The sequence below is a fragment of the Oncorhynchus nerka genome, linkage group LG15 (assembly GCF_034236695.1).
Source record: "Oncorhynchus nerka isolate Pitt River linkage group LG15, Oner_Uvic_2.0, whole genome shotgun sequence".
NCBI classification, from domain to species: domain Eukaryota; kingdom Metazoa; phylum Chordata; class Actinopteri; order Salmoniformes; family Salmonidae; genus Oncorhynchus; species Oncorhynchus nerka.
The window spans coordinates 48,331,298-48,348,064 of record NC_088410.1 but is presented as its reverse complement, the minus strand read 5'-3'; the positions used below and the strand labels follow the sequence as shown (position 1 = coordinate 48,348,064).

Below are 16,767 nucleotides of genomic sequence, written 5' to 3'. Positions count from 1 at the left end.
CTAGAACGGTGACAATCATATCAGATCCGACCCAGACATTATTTAGGATTCTGGATCCGGACCCACTGTGGATTCGTGAAGACCTCTAGTTTGAATCACACGAAGTGCACTAAAACAATAAATGTTTGTCTTTCAAGTCACTATCTGTGCTGGAACACATTTGTTGGCAAGGCTCATTTTGGTTTCCATATCGCTGAGAGACATTACTGACACGGTGGCTGAAAAATGGGGCATCGTAATGTAGAGGGGGGGGGGTCCGACAGGAGGCTTATCCCCCTCTGCAAGTTTGTACATTTAGCATTTTTCATACACCTGAAACAGCTTTTTCCTGCAATCTAGAGCCATAATAATTCTGCCTAATTCTGTCAATTTTAGTAAGCATATTAAGCATACCTCTTTACCTGTTGAATTGGCTTCTTTTTTGTTTAGCACTGTTTGGCAGAAAACCATTTCATGTTTGAAGGTAGAACTCCGCCTACCCGGCAGACCTAGAGCAAATCAAGTGCACATATAAGCTGACCAATCAGATAGCTCAGATCACTGTGCATGCACCATTTTTAATATAGAGGAATATTTCACTTTCTCTGGTCATAGGAGTAACAAAATGAATTGGCACATGAGGCAGAAATAATGCAGTGCGACTTAAATTTCGCCATCAGCTGGAAGACTGTGTCTCCTTTTCTCAGTAGAGACAACATACCTCTTGACTTATTTTGTTGTGTTGTGTTTGTTGTGTTCTCACCCATCTACACACAATAGTACCACATAATAACAAAGTGAAAACATGTTTTTGGACATTTTTGCAACATTTCAGGAAATGAAATACAGAAATATCTCATTTACATATGTATTCACAAACCCCTGAGTCAAATACTTTGTATAATAACCTTTGGCAGCGATTACAGCTGTGAGTATTTCTGGGTAAGTCTCTAAGAGCTTTCCAGACCTGGATTGTCCAACATTTGCATATTATTATTTTCAAAAACTGAACCAGGTTTTCTTCTTGGATTTTGCCTGTGCTTAGCTGCATTCTGTTTTAGTTTTTTTACTGATTACAAGCATACCGATAACATGATGCAGCCACCACTAGTCTTCAAAATATGGAGAGTGCTAATCAGTAATGTGTTGTATTGGATTTGCCCCAAACATAACACGTTGTATTCAGGGCAAAAAGTGAATTGCTTTGCCACATTTTTTGCAGTATTACTTTAGTGCCTTGTTGCAAACAGGATGCATGTTTTGGAATACTTTTACTTTGTACAGGCTTCCTTCGTATTGTGGAGTTACTACTATGTTGTTGATCCATCCTCAGTTTTATCCTACTGTATCACAGCCATTACAGTAACAGTTAATAAAGTCACCATTGGCTTCATGGTGAAATCCCTGAGAGGTTTCCTTCCTCTTCGGCAACTGAGTTAGGAAATATGCCTGTATCTTTGTAGTGACTGGGTGTATTGATACACCATCCAAAGTGTAATTAATAACTTCACCATGTTCAAAGGTATATTCAATGTCCTTTTTTTTACCCATCTACCAATATGTGACCTTCTTTGCAAGGCATTGGAAAACCTCCCTGGTCTTTGTGGTTGAATCTGTGTTTAAAATGTACTGCTTGACTGAGGGACCTTACGCATAATTGTATATGTGGGGTACAGAGATGAGGTAGTCATTCAAAAATCCTGTTAAACACTATTATTGAAATCAGAGTTAGTCCATGCAATTTATTATGTGGCTTATTTAGGCAAATGTTTACTCCTGAACTTATTTAAGCTTGCCATAACATAGGGGTTAAATAATTACTCACTCAAGACATTTCAGCTTTTCATTTTTAATTAATAATGTTTTTTTTTTTGCAACAACCTAATCCCATTTTGACATTATGAGATATTGTGTGTAGGCCAGTGACAAAATCTAAATTTAATTATTTTTAAATTTTAAAAAATGTGGAAAAAGTCAAGGAGCTGGAAACTTTCTGAAGGCATTGTAAAACATTTAAATACAATTTTCAAAATGGTCTGAGAAGAACAACATTGGCAGGGCAAATCAAGTATAGCCAGTAAGCAGTCATAATCTATTGGGCCTATAGCCTACTGCACAAATCTCATTGCTACAGAACTGTTTTAAATTGGTTAATGATGTATAGGCTTACATTTTTTTTTAAATCCTGAGCGGTAGATCTCGGCTTGCATTTTCACTCAGAAAGTGATCTTGACTCAGAAAACGTTGGTGACCACTGGTCTAGGGGGTCTAGGCAATGACTCAAAGGTAAAAGGTAAGAGGAGTGCAGTCCAAACAAAGAGTTTTTTTATTTAAGAAAAGGCTCATTAAATCCTTTGTCACTTTCACAAGGTTGGAATAATACAATTTTCAACTACTTAAGACATTGGCTCGAATCTAGGCTGTGGATTTAGATTTAGAGAAAATGAACAACTAAGGAAGAATTTTTCACCTGTCTCATTGACTTCTTAAACCCAAAACCTCGGCCTGGTCTGTTTGCTCTGTTTCACAAGCGTTCCCAAAAGTCTCGCAATCTTGCGCCTCTGGGTTTAGAAACTCTGTGCTGCAGTGTTGGCTGTGCCCCTGGAGGCATTACGAGGGACTGCAGCGTTGGCGGTGCCCCTGGTGGCACGGCGGTGCCCCTGGCGGCACGGCGGGGGACATGGAAGCAGTGGTTGTGGTGCGGAGGTGCACTGCGGCAACAGAGTTGGCTAAGCTTGGCCCTGCTGACTAAGCTTGGCCCTGCTGACTAAGCTTGGCCCTGCTGACTAAGCTTGGGCCTGATGACTAAGCTTGGGCCTGATGACTAAGCTTGGCCCTGCTGACTAAGCTTGGCCCTTCTGACTAAGCTTGGCCCTGCTGACTAAGCTTGGCCCTTCTGACTAAGCTTGGCCCTGCTGACTAAGCTTGGCCCTGCTGGCTAGGCTTGGTCCTGCTGACTAAGCTTGGCCCTGCTGACTAAGCTTGGCCCTGCTGGCTAGGCTTGGTCCTGCTGACTAAGCTTGGCCCTGCTGGCTAGGCTTGGCCCTTCTGCGCCACAGATACACATTGATTCCTTAAGAACTTTTATGCCTTAGGAGTTTAGTACAACTGCCACACTGGTATTGTATCATAACCCTAAATATGCTTATCTGCATCTCCGCTAAAATCTGGGTAAAGTATTGAAAGGAATGTGAGTCCTATTCAGTACATTTAGTAATTGCTTGCTTTTCTAAAGTCTAGCAATCTTGCCAGCAGGCATGCCGGCTAAGATAGTTAGACAAGCTACTCTAACTTGATTGGTAGCCTGAAATGGCTTGGTTGCTAGTTATGAGGTTGGGAGATTGGGAGATTAGCTAGCTGTCTAGCTAAAGCCAACTTCATACAATTGCTAGGTGGCTAGTATTACTGAGGAACAACAAAACATGTTTGTTTATTTATTAATCAGAAGAAATCAATAGGCTAAATAGCTTGATCAAATTAATTTACAAACATACCTCCTGCCCATCACCGGCAGCTAAAATCAAATCAACCTCGACACTCTCTCTCCTTCTCCACGACGATACTGTCTGCATGCACTAAAGTGTCTAGCATCCTGCCTAGCATATCTTTGCTCCATGGTGCACCTTGGAAGGAACAGCCCCCCCACATCAGGAACAGGAGAACTTCAGATCAAGGGGCCGGAGGTCGGCACTACACTGTGTGTGCTTCAACAGCAATGACAAAAATGAGAGTTAATATGACTTTGCGAGGGGCAAGCATGCAGGGGGGGGGGGGGGGGGGGTCCAACACAAATCACCATGTAGAGCTTTAATTTCTTCTGTCATTACAGAATGTGACTATGATTCACTTACTGTGCAGCAGAGCTGTGATGATTATGCATGCAAATGATTTAAATGATCTATGCAAATGTTTCTTAATGCGTTACATCTTGAATTGTAATTAATCCCGATTAATGAATAGTACACTTTATGTACATATAAAGTGGCTAAAGCTATTGATATAACAAGAGTATTGTGTAGCAATCACAGTATACAATACACTGATATGTTTCACCCAATTTCACCCAATTACCAAAAGCAAACGAGTATGAATCTAATTTGGATGCAGGTGATAAACTAAAACTATTCTACCTATTTTGAGACATTTATTACCTTAAACTTTGCAAACTGCCAATGCTTCAAATAGTGATACCATGACACTAATGCTTCTAGTCAGGGCTAAAGCGTGGAGAGCTGTGGGATTGCAGGCTGCAGCACCGTAGGCCTTGGCATTGTGTCTGTGTGGCTCTTTCTTCGGCAGGTTAAACTGGAGTCCAGGCTCAATCCCTTAGGACCCGATTCTTATTGACTGCAGGCATTACTGGATCCCTTTCCTATTGTTTATAGAGCCAGCAACCTTCCACAGTAAATGGCCTAGTCACAGTCACAGCCACTGTCTGTGACTAGTAATATGCCAGGTAGGCCTATATGAAAGCAGGTCAGCTATCAATTAGGTTAACACTGGCACGGCATCGAAATAAAGGCAGGTTTGTTCTTTTTAGATGTCTTCTTTTTTTGCCCGTTCAAATGATGGGAAAGATATGAGAAGCACGTTGACGTAACCATCTCTCCTCCGTAACTGCTACTTTTCTCTCGTCCAAAAATATGATTGACTCGCTTAAAATGCATTACATTTAAAAAAAAAAAAGAAAAAAAAGATGAAACTGATCGCAGTTCCCCGTTGCTCCTTGTCGCTATTTGTTGTCGTGTTTTGAATAAATAAGTCATACCACAACGACGAGGGGAGGCTGGCTAGAAATCATTTTCCGAGGTAATGGTGTAGGCACTGTGTTGGAAGGCAATTTCAGCTCAGCTTCCCCAGAGAATGGCTCTGTACTTATCATTAACTCAGAGATATAATCTGCTCCAGGCTACCTGATTCCCCCCCATAACCTTTTGACATTGACACTGCCGGCAACGTAAATAAAGAGATGCTCGGGCACATTGGAGGAACGCCTGATTAATATCAGGAAGCGGTGACAACCATTCAACTAGTACAGAACATGAACGAACCGAATATAGTACATCCAGCGAATGTAGCCTACTGTACGAACTTCCCCCAAATGTACGTGTACTTTTTTCATTTTACAATATTTTAGTTTGAGGTGGTTTTGGTTGATTTTGATGTACGGTGGCCTGTTGGAGTACTACCAGTGTCAGTGGAGCTACAGAATGATTTGTGTGTGTGCTCTTCTGCCTGGCATTCCTTCAGTTACAGTATGCATGGGTTAACGCTTTTCCAGGGAGTATAGTAGTTCTTGCTCAGATTCGCCAGTCAGCAAAATGTATGAATGAGTGGTAAAACACCCAAGGCCGCTTACTTCCACTTAATTCACTTTTCTGTGTACAGAAGGTGGTAATGCTAGAATAACAATTCATTTTCTATTTCCATTAAGGTCACGTTACAAGAGAAGGGGAAGAAATAAGACGTTCTGTGAGATTAAACATGAGAAAGGCCACCCCCCACTGTGGTCATATTTTGGACTATTCCATCAACAATTGTATTGTGTAGATATGGGTGAAATTGGAATGTCCCAAACGATAATAGGGGTTATGTATAGTTTTGTATCTGCCATATTTGTAAAAAGTAGTTAAACGATACTCAAATAGCATTGAGTACCTTGTGGTGGCTAATTGGGATTGAGGAAGTCGGCCTTAATCAGGGCAGTTCTTACTGTGTGGACTTCAGAGTGTACATTATATATGGTGTATGGAGGAAACACTGGAAAAATTGTACACCTGAGGCTTACTCCCATTAAATCATATGCTCCATAGATCTTGCCTCGAGGCATAACACCAATTAGAAATGCATGACACACACACACACACACCACCAGAGAGTGTTACGACTAACAGAGCCACAATACCTTTGTCTGTATACTTTTGTACACACTGTACTTACGTAGTGCAAATATGTACAGTACACTACATCGCCGCCACTGAATTTCCAATCCAACCCATCTAATTATATATCTGAGTCCCCTTTCTGACACATTGATGTTGGAGGAGGATCTGGGGAAAATTGGAGCAGCTAGCTAGATACAGTAATCTATCCAACTTCATTTCACAGAAGTGAGTCTGCCTCGGGGTATGCACAAGTCATAATACATTTGACAAATAGTCTCTCAACGAAACATGCATTTGAGAAGAAGTAGTGTCCCTTTAGCGCTGGTATGCGCCAAGTGTATGGAGCTACACTGAACAAACAATACACCCACTCATGGAGAAGAGAGAGAGAGGTGGAGAGATACAGAGAGGCTTCAAAAAGATTAGGAGAGAATCTGGGGCTAAAAGTGAGGATGACTCACGGCGAAGTGCAGTGACAATGTGTGCATCCCAAATGGCACCATATTCCCTATATAGTGCACTACTTTTGACCAGAGCCTTATGGGGGACCCTATAGGCCTTAGTCAAAAGTAGTGTACTATATAGGGAATAGGGTGCCATCTGAGACGCTGCCAATGCAAGACAATGCAACTTGGAGAGATTTGAAAAGGCATAGGCCCAGAGAGTTGTTGGGAATACATATTGATGGGAATACATATAGTCGCAAGTATCTCCTATCTTTTTGACTCTACACTGCTATGTTGTAGATTTGGTTCTCTTTTACTTCAGATGAATGCATTCAGTTGTACAACTGACTAGGTTGCGAAAATGATCCCCCTTTCCCTTTTAAAACGTGCAATATACTATTGTTCATATGTTATTGTCTGGTTTCAAGAGGATGCTTGGGTTGTTCTAGATTGAAATCAGGATAGGGTCTAACAAGTTACTAGATAAGGCCTTTACTGTAAGTCTACTTAATAGATTCATTGTTCCACTAAAAACATACATGCATCTGTGCTGTTTAGAAATGGCATCATTGAATGCACCTCAAACTCAAATATTTGGGATGTTGGTCTAATCCTGGACTAAAAAGCATTTTCAGTGGAGATTACCCATTGAGCTTGCTAGTGTCCGGGAAACCGCCCCATTATGTATTTGTGGAGGAGACGATGTGCCCCCCCATCAGAGCCCTTGATATGGCTTGTTGATCCAGATCCATGAAATGCACCAATCACAAACCCAAACATCCAGTTTCAGTTTACACATTTTACAAATCCTTTAAATTCCTCACATTATTAACCCTATTTTGGCTTTTTGGTGTTTATGACCTGTACGTGTATCTGTACATTGCTACCATTTTACCTGAGGCCTGGTTTATAGTAAACCAGCAGGAATGCAGACACCTCACTTTAGCACGTTAGCATGTTAGCTAGCACAGGAAGTAGCCTACAAGCTGTTTATACAGGATGGCCTGGTTTCCATAGCCACTTCCGGTTCAGCTGCAACACTGTAAGACATTGTATCAGTCATAGTTAGGACGGTCAATTCTATACAATTACTAAAATGCCTGTGATAACTCACTCCCATATGGTAGTCTCATAGACAGCACACATCTACAGTTTCATAAGTGTTAAAAGATTGATCCAAATGTGAACTGTCATAAAAAATATATATATTCGTTTTGCCACTTAAGGTGCACTGTGACAGTGCACAGATAGTGTGTCACAATGTACAGTGTGGACACGCGTCAATTTAGTAATGTCAAGGCTTTATGATGCTCTCCATGGAACCTAACCCCATCTCCTATTACCCAACATAGCAAAATTAGTGCAAACAAGAGTTCATTGAATCATGGGGCCCATATCATAGAAAGGCAATCCACATTTGATCTTAAAGGACTACAAGTGTGTGGCAGTGCAAAGGGATTAAAAAACAACATTATATTGCGAAGAAGAATAGCAAAATAGCATCATATGCAGCCTTATGCTAGGCAAACACAATTCATTCATATCATCCACTATCTGGGAGCACGTAGCTTTGTATCTGCTGACAAAATGTTTACATAACTTTTACATTGACCACAGCATTGACAGGCAGCCAGATTCGATCAACTGTCAACTGGTGCGGGACATAATGGATAGCAAAATTCAGATGCCTCTGAGCCATCACTGGCTTCAATGTCAACAAAACTTTATCGTGGTGTTGTTTATATGAAGAAGACTTGTGCTATAAGTTGCTTCAATATCAAACATGATATAACATCGGTAGCCTATAAATGGAGAGCATTGGGCCAAACGGAAAATTAACAAAGCAACTATTTTAATGCTTTATGCATATATTTTTTAAGTTTTGAGATCTTATAATGCTTTCTGTTTGACTGGGGAAATCTGATAATAACAGAGCTCATAGACAAACTGGACCAGTATTGCGAAACAATATCATTGCCACTGCTGCCTACATAAGCTTCATGCTTTTTAAAATTCAAAATATGGCGAGCTACTTCTGGTGCCATTATTGTACAATCTAATTACAAAATTAAGGCATTTAGAAACATATACTCAATCGTATTTTATAACTGGTAGTTCTTTCTGTGAGCAAAACACTGTCCTGTCGGCTATAGTACGACGCTAGAAATTCTCAGGCTGGCATAACTGTTTGCAAAGGGGACATAGAAGGAAGCGGACGTAAGTAATGTACACACGATAAATTCCAATCTAGACTAAAAACAAGAGGAAGAATGTTTGGGATACGTTCAAGATGTTGTGAAAAAAAAATGTGCCTATGTGAGCTCGATGCGGTATAGGCGAATGCGTAATATGGAACATATGGATAGACGCAAACGCACACATGGCGAACCAATCATGCATTTTACAATGTGGGATAAAAAAAATAATGTCTCATAAATGTTTGGCTTCAATTGCTTTGTTCGTTTTTTAGCTTTCCTCCACCCAGTAACTGTTGAGAGAAACTTTGCCAGCAGGTGCAGTTTTTATCCCAAGGGCAATAAACTCATTAGGAAGAGTTCCCATGTCTGATTCAATCAAATATGATTACTTGTCATGGATATCATGCATCCATGTACATATAGCCTATGAATATGTGAGATAAAGGATAAATAGATGCGAAAAGGATAATAGTAGGCAAAGCGTTCACATATTGCGTTACCAGTAGCCTACCATTGGCTATAAGACATGCATATAGGCTAGTCTACCCTAAACATAGTGAATTCCCATTGTGTATCATGATGGTTATTCGGATTATTTCTTATTATGTGTAAATGTGTTATGCAGAGTGGCTTTGGTATGAATTAGTCATTGTTACGTTTACCATGTGGAGAATGCAGTTATTACCTATTGTGTAAAAAAGGTCATGAAATAAAATAATGTTCTTCCGCAGGGAAAAATTTAGGCGTAATTTTGCATGAATTATGAGCAGTTGAAAGTAAACCCTGAAAACTGTGAGCAATTACGTCCGTGTTCAAATACAATTGAGCTATTCGTTTGCGCTGGATAGGATAGGCACCGTACGCACCGCATTTCTGCATGGGACTTTACAGCACCGCGCCTTTACCTACAATTTATATATACAGTGAAAGGTTTCGCAACTTGCTCGTAGCAATACACCTTTTGGGGTAACATCTCCGATGAAGTCAACTTCCAAAGAGTTACTGCGGAGCAGTAGGCTACAAAGACGCAGGAAAGTTTCAGGAAATGCATTTAGTCTCCATTATGAAATGTTCTTTGAAGGCTGTATGCAATGCATATCATGATACTATATTTCAGATGAAGTCACATTTGTCAATATGCATGGTTGATAAAAGCGGTATAGCCGCATGCAACACATTTTGCGCAACTGAAAAAAAGAGATGCAACATCCAATGTAAATGTATCGCCTTTACAAATGAGTATTTAACAGTAATTACCTTGTTGCAGTGATAATAGTCCAAAGAGGTCAGGCAACTTGAATCAGTTGGTAATGTACATGAGCCCACGCTTGAAGGGGGTGCTGGATAAAATCTCACGTCCATCTCAGGGTCCGCAAGACTGACGGCATGAAAGCAGCGCCAATGCCTGTGACTCTCTCTCTCTATATATATCTATATATATATCTCTCTCTCTCTCTCCCTATTTCTCTCTCTCTCTCGCTCTCTACTGTTTTACCAAACAAAAAGAAACAGAAGGCTTGAAAGAAAAAGGGGTTGATTCTCTCAAAACACTCTCTCCTCACATCCGCCGGTGCTCTCACTTCAACGCTATCAAGCTTCTGCAATGGTGCTCTATCGATAAATACATATATTTGTGTTCGCAGCAGGAAAAATACTCTCAAAGTTCACTTTGCGGAAAAAACGTAGATGTTTCAGCAACTAAACATGAACCAACGTTAACTGAAATTGTTTACAGCAACTCAGCATCAACGTTACATGCAAAAGATATAGCCCAAATAGTTATATGTTCTCCCAAAAACGTTCGGCTGTTTCTATTTTCCAGTCGCGCGCTCACTCCCTGTCTGCTTTGTCATGTAGGAGTGTTTATCCATGTGTTCACTTCGAGTTATAGTTCGACTACTTCTTTCCATACCGAATGCCATGCGACCTCTACCGATAACAGAGGGAATAGGGGGAGAAAAGGAGAAAGAGCGAGATGAAGGGGGAGGGGAGATACAGTATCAGGCTGATTGACAACCGATCCAGTTCCACTGCGGTTCGGAGAAATCAGAGTTTATGGAGATGCTGTAGCTATGAAGACATAGCCAGACGATTCGGATAGCCTACCCAACGGCCAATTTATAGGGCTCTCTATAGGCTAAGTTACTGTTATAGATATTGACCCCAACCTCCTTTTTACTTTACTTTTAAGACTAGTACGCTAAATGGTAATAGGGACAAGTGCAGGTATTTTTGCAACAACAACAAAACGGGTTGGACATTTCTTAACACGCTCATGGGCCCCTTCTGCGTCGCTTCTCTGGCTCTTTTTTTAACCAAAATATGAAATGTTCTCCCGCGAGACCAGCCCATGCACCTGCTTTATTGCCAGGCCGTTTTTTGTTCATCCTGTAGCTTTCCATGGACCATGGGTAACTACTGCTGAAGTGTAGAGATTCTGTGTATTGTAGTTTGTTTGTCAATGTCCAATTGCCCGAACTACAAACAGGTTCCTCAGTTAACTCAGTACTACTGTATATATCATTGGCTGTGTTTACACAGGCTGCCCAAATCTGATGTTTTGTACAAAATACTAATTAGTGGAAAAGATCAGACACTGTAGATCTACATTGTAGCCTACTTTCCCTTTGTGGAGTCAAGAGTCTACTCTTGATACAGAAAATTAGGACCATTGTAAATTTGGTGTTCTATATCTCTGTATTTACTGTGGCAATACAAATGTAGCAACACTTAGATTCAGCAAGATAAAGGTACACATTTCAGTAGCTTCATTATGTCACTCAAAACATGATGCTGTGTTAAGTGTTGGATTAGGGGAGACAAATCTGGTTTATCTGGGGACCTGTCATGTTTTTTTCCATTCTTCACTGTCCTTCTTTGACGAACCAGTGTGCACATATTTGGGTCACGGTGAATTTAAGCACAGAATGAGCACTAAATGCAGTTGATCGTGATGGATATAGTTTAGGTTTGACACAGAAGAGAAATCATATGTGATGGTGTCTAACATTTAGAGAAAGACAGGTTGATTGTGAACTGATTAACACTGACAACTTTCTAACTGCAACAAGGCCCGACGTAACGTGGTACTTTACTCAATAGAACGTTTTCTGGACACAATTGTTTCGCACATCAATATTCTGTTTTCTGCCAAATTGTGAAAGATATCTTTGATGATGAGTCAATCAGTAGTAAACTCAGCAAAAAAAAAGAAACGTCCTCTCGCTGTCAACTGCGTTTCTTTTCAGCAAACTTAACATGTGTAGATATTTGTATGAACATAACAAGATTCAACAACTGAGACATGAACTGAACAGGTTCCACAGACATGTGGCTAACAGAAATGGAATAATGTGTCCCTGAACAAAGGGGGGTCAAAATCAAAAGTAACACCAGCTGCATTAAGTACTGCAGTGCATTTCCCCATCATGGACTGCACCAGGTTTGCTGGTGAGATGTTACCCCACTCTTTCCACTAAGGCACCTGCAAGTTCCCGGACATTTCTGGGGGTGAATGGCCCTAGCCCTCACCCTCCGATCCAACAGATCCCAAACGTGCTTAATCCGACCATCACCCCTGCTGAGACAAAACCGCGACTCGTCAGTGAAGAGCACTTTTTGCCAGTCCTGTCGGGTCCAGCGATGGTGGGTTTGTACGCATAGGCAACGTTGTTGCCGGTGATGTCTGGTGAGGACCTGTCTTACAACAGGCCTACAAGGCCTCAGTCCAGCCTCTCTCAGCCTATTGTGGACAGTCTGAGCACTGATGGAGTGATTGTGCATTCCTGGTGTAACTCGGGCAGTTGTTGTTGCTATCCTGTACCTGTCCCGCAGGTGTGATGTTCGGATGTACCGATCCTGTGCAGGTGCTTTTACAGGTGGTCTGCCACTGCGAGGACGATCAGCTGTCCGTCCTGTCTCCCTGTAGCGCTGTCTTAGACGTCTCACAGTATGGACATTACAATTTATTGCCCTGGCCACATCTGCAGTCCTCATGCCTTCTTGCTTTCTTTTGGTGTCAGTAGAAAGGTCTCTTTAGTGTTCTAAGTTTTCATAACTGTGACCTTAATTTCCAACCGTCTGTAAGCTGTTAGTGTCTTAGATGACCGTTCCACAGGTGCATGTTCATGAATTGTTTATGGTTCATTGAACAAGCATGGGAAACAGTGTTTAAACCCTCTACAATGAAGGTCTGTGAAGTTTTGGGGATTTTTACGAATTATATTTGAAAGACAGTGTCCTGAAAAAGGGATGTTTCTTTTTTTGCTGAGTTTATATGTATTTTATTTGAAGAGTCTACCTGCAAAAACTGTGATATGTGGGAAGTCGCTCTGGATAGGATTGTCTGCTAAATTACAAAATAAAAAAATATGAAATTGGTTAGATTGGTAGAAAAAAGCGAGACATAAAAGGGCAGCAGATCTCCCAGTGAGCCTTTGCATAGCCATGCAATTCCATTCAACGAGCGGCTTTCACTGAGAATACAGTAGATGTCCTTTTCTCTCAGAGTCCCTATATCCTCCGGAGTGTTGATAGATATGACCTGGGAGATAATACAGCAATGGCATTGTAACACCTCAGCACTGACCCTGCCACACATCCCTGGTCCAACCTAGCCCATCCACACAGCCGACAAAACAGGATGAAAACATTGCATGCTCACATCCTTAAAAAGCAACCGAGAGGAAAAATAACACCACTTACAGCTAAGTGTTTATCTTGCTCTCCCTCACTCTAAGAATAAGAAACAACAAGACAAACCTACCCTGTGTGCATGTGTGTGTACGTATGTGCATTTGTGTGCCTCCATTCAGGTGTGTGTGTGTTTCTGTGTGCCTGCATCTGTGTGTGTGGACGGGAGTGAACTCTCATTGTCATCACAGTGGGTGACTTGTTGCCCCCCCCCCCTTAGGAACAGGCCTTCATCAGTATGGCTATTACTCAGCGTGGTGGCACAGGCCCTGGGGTGCGAACTTGTTTAATACCAGCGACAGATGGGTCGCTCAGTGGGCATGCCGAGCTCGCCTACTATTGGCTGCAGCTAGCTCTAGCCATTGGCGAGGCTACCTCTAGCGACTCAGGCCAGCGCAGGGGTTAACTGGCACAGGGATAGCAAATGGCTTCAAGGCAATGGAATGTGTAGTGCCCCAGCATCCCTCACTACTAGCCTGGGAGAGAAAGAGAGAGAGAGAGAGAGAGAGAGAGAGAGAAGAGAGAGAAAGAAAGAGAGAGTCAGAAAGTCTGTGAAGAGAGAGAGAGAAAAAGAGAGGAGAGTGAGAGAGAGAACACATCCCGTATGGCCTTCTGAACTCTAAAAACGTGTATTATTTAAGAACAATTGATGGAGGATGGTTTCCTCCCCAACGACGGAAACTAATTATTACCACAACTTAATTTTCCTTTAATTACCAGCACTGTGGCAGTTAGCGGTAGAACAAACGCAGTCCCATTTTTATTGCCTCGATAAGAGCTGAGGCTGTCATTAGGAAATAGTAAAACATTAAATATGGCCCGTTAAAGGATAGCACATTGTATTTTGGATGATGTCAGCATTTAGTTTCTGATTCTGTCTCTTAATAGATTTGAACCTGAGCATATATAACTTTCTTTTATATTTCCCAGGTCCAGTTTGAAATAACTTTAGATGAAACGTTCACATTCTGTGAAAATTAAGAAGTCAAAATGACTTTAAGTGATAGAAAGCAAAGTCTAATAAGTGTTCACAAATACAAAAACAGATAAATAAAGTATAAAGTAATACATTAAGCATATGAGTAGTGCTTCATTTTACAGCCTGGTTTAAGCTGGTATTTACCTGGCATAACATTTAACTAAGAAACTATACTTCAACTGATAATAATCTCTCTTAGATGACTGTAGCTAATTCAGGTAAACTGTAGCTTTCTCGTTGGTTTACCTAATGTGTGACCGTTTCGTCTGTAACAAATAAGCAGCGTTATGCAAGTGTTATTTAATGTCATGATGATAAGACCATCAGTACCCTCGGTGGTTATTAGAGCTGAAGTTGTCAAGATGCAGTTGCATCACCGGCTACTTCCTCCTATCAGAGGGTTCACCTGTCTTACTGCATCTTAAGTATTTATAACCATTCTCTTATAGACTTAAGTTGAGCAATCACTGACAGTTTCAGCACTGAAGGTCAGGAGAAATAACGTGTACGCACTTCTCAACTTAAGCGTATGAGAAAATGCTTATAAATACTTACATTATTTTCCCATCTCTAAACATAATGGTGTACTTATTTTGCAGAGGCCGTATTAATTTACGAACAGGCCCGACTTAATTTTGAATGTTCCGTTCAATTACCTTTTACTTTGCGATAATCTATTAGTTATCTAAACAGTGATCCCACATTTGGTTGTATATTGCCATAAATGGCTGTTTGAAATACAGCAAACAGCCCAATGGTAAACAGGAAATACTTCAAAGGCTCCATTAGGCAAGGCAATGAGTCACTAATGATCAGAATCTGCAGTGAAAGCCTTATTTCACTATAATTCACAGTACATGTATGGCATTCAAGCACACTTTCTCTCCAAGCTCAAAACCAGCACTGTTATTCAAAGAAATTATAATTGTAAATCCTGTATACTGAAGGGAATGTGATTTCCAAAATGACACAGTGAATGGACACGGATGTAAATGGATCTATTACATATCTTTGAGTGACTTTGATTCAATTCAACATCATGCCCACGTGTTATAATCAGGGCATAAATATAATTAATGCATGTTTAGTTTTTTTACTTCTTTGACCTAAGTAGTTTTTGTTCAAGCCTGGTATAATAGTAGAATGTAAAAAGATCAGGGGGTTGAAATAGTGTATTGGTGAAATGTTAAAAGGCTCTTGATTGACAGTCAAGAGACTTAACATTTCACCAATACAGTATTTCGAACTCCTTGTCTTTTTACATTCTACTATCATACCAGACGCACGTCCCTTGTATAATGCAAGGGTAGTGGGTTCGATTCCCGGGACCACCCACTCAGATAGAAGAGTTAAATGGATAGTTCAGCTATTTTGTATATTTGCTAGAGATATTTGTTTCCTTACCTTGAAAGAAGTCTATGAACAAGGAGTGCCTGGAATCCACACAGCCAACAATAAGCAACATTAGCATTCTTTGCACCATTTGGTAACAGTAGATTCCTTTCAACGTAAGGAAACAAGTATCAAAATATGCTAAATCACTGGACTAACCCTTTAACTCTTCTATCTGAATGGGCAGTGTCAATCAAGAGACTTTCAGAATTTCACCATAGCATTAACTCCACACTACATTGATGTAGCGCCCCATCAGAGCGCAGGTTAGGGTTTTTGTTGTCATGAATCTTGTTCTGAAGGCAGGTCTGCAGAGTGGTCATTATCTGGTACAGCCACAAAGTAATACGATCAGATATTAAACCTTAACCCTAACCTTAACTACATTGCTAACAATAATGCCTAACCCTAACCTTAAATTAAGACAAAAAAGCACATGTTTTTTTCATGAAATTTTTACAATAGACCTATAGCCAATTTTGACTTTGCAGCTGGTCCATTTAGCAGAAATCACTCAGTTCTGCCTCCACGGCAAGATTCGGGACTATAAACGTCAACCTGCCAATAGAGCAGCTGCAACTATAGCTAGCAGCTGGAATCAATGAGAAGTGAATGAATAGGTTTGTGCTTCTGCTAGCCCATCTACATGGGGGCTCATCTCTTTGTTCAAGTAATTTTCAGATTCATTCTTCAGCACCTCATCTCAGTCTCTGAATCTGATTACAATGACTATGAACAGTCTGTGACTTTATGAAGATTATTGTATACCTTATACAACAAATGATAATCATTCATATACCAGGCAGGTTTAAATGAAAAAAGTACAGGTGTAGGATCTAAATTTGTCATCCTTTGTAGTTCATTTAGTAGAGCATGGTACTTGTAACGCCAGGTTCAATTCCTGGGACCACCTAAATGTAAAATGTATGCGCACATGACTGTAAGTTGCTTCTGATAAAAGTGTCTAAATAGCATATATGATCAATTTGATTCATCTTTTGTTGATTTTCCATTTCCATGAATTATAATCCATATAATAATTCACATTTTCTGTTGCTGCACTATTATTTTCCTGCTGTAGGAAACTGGCTCAAATCTGTACAATCAAACATCATTACGTATAATAATCAGTACATTCTGATTAAAATATTGTCTATGTCCATTGACCAGGTATGTGTATACTATGCAAGTGTTAA

General features: G+C 40.6%; 1 protein-coding gene across 2 annotated transcripts in view; it reads right to left on the bottom strand.

Moving 5' to 3' along the window:
- The window catches only part of LOC115142835 (TOX high mobility group box family member 2), a 140,137-nt gene extending 129,742 nt beyond the window's left edge, over positions 1-10,395 (bottom strand). The window contains exon 1 of one of the 2 annotated variants that reach the window (XM_029682608.2): positions 9,766-10,395. In XM_029682608.2, the coding sequence (XP_029538468.1) occupies positions 9,766-9,870 (105 nt within the window). In that variant the 5' untranslated portion in view covers positions 9,871-10,395. The remainder of the gene's footprint in view (positions 1-9,765) is intronic. The other variant, XM_029682610.2, reaches the window with a different exon arrangement.
- Positions 10,396-16,767: the final 6,372 nt, after the last annotated feature.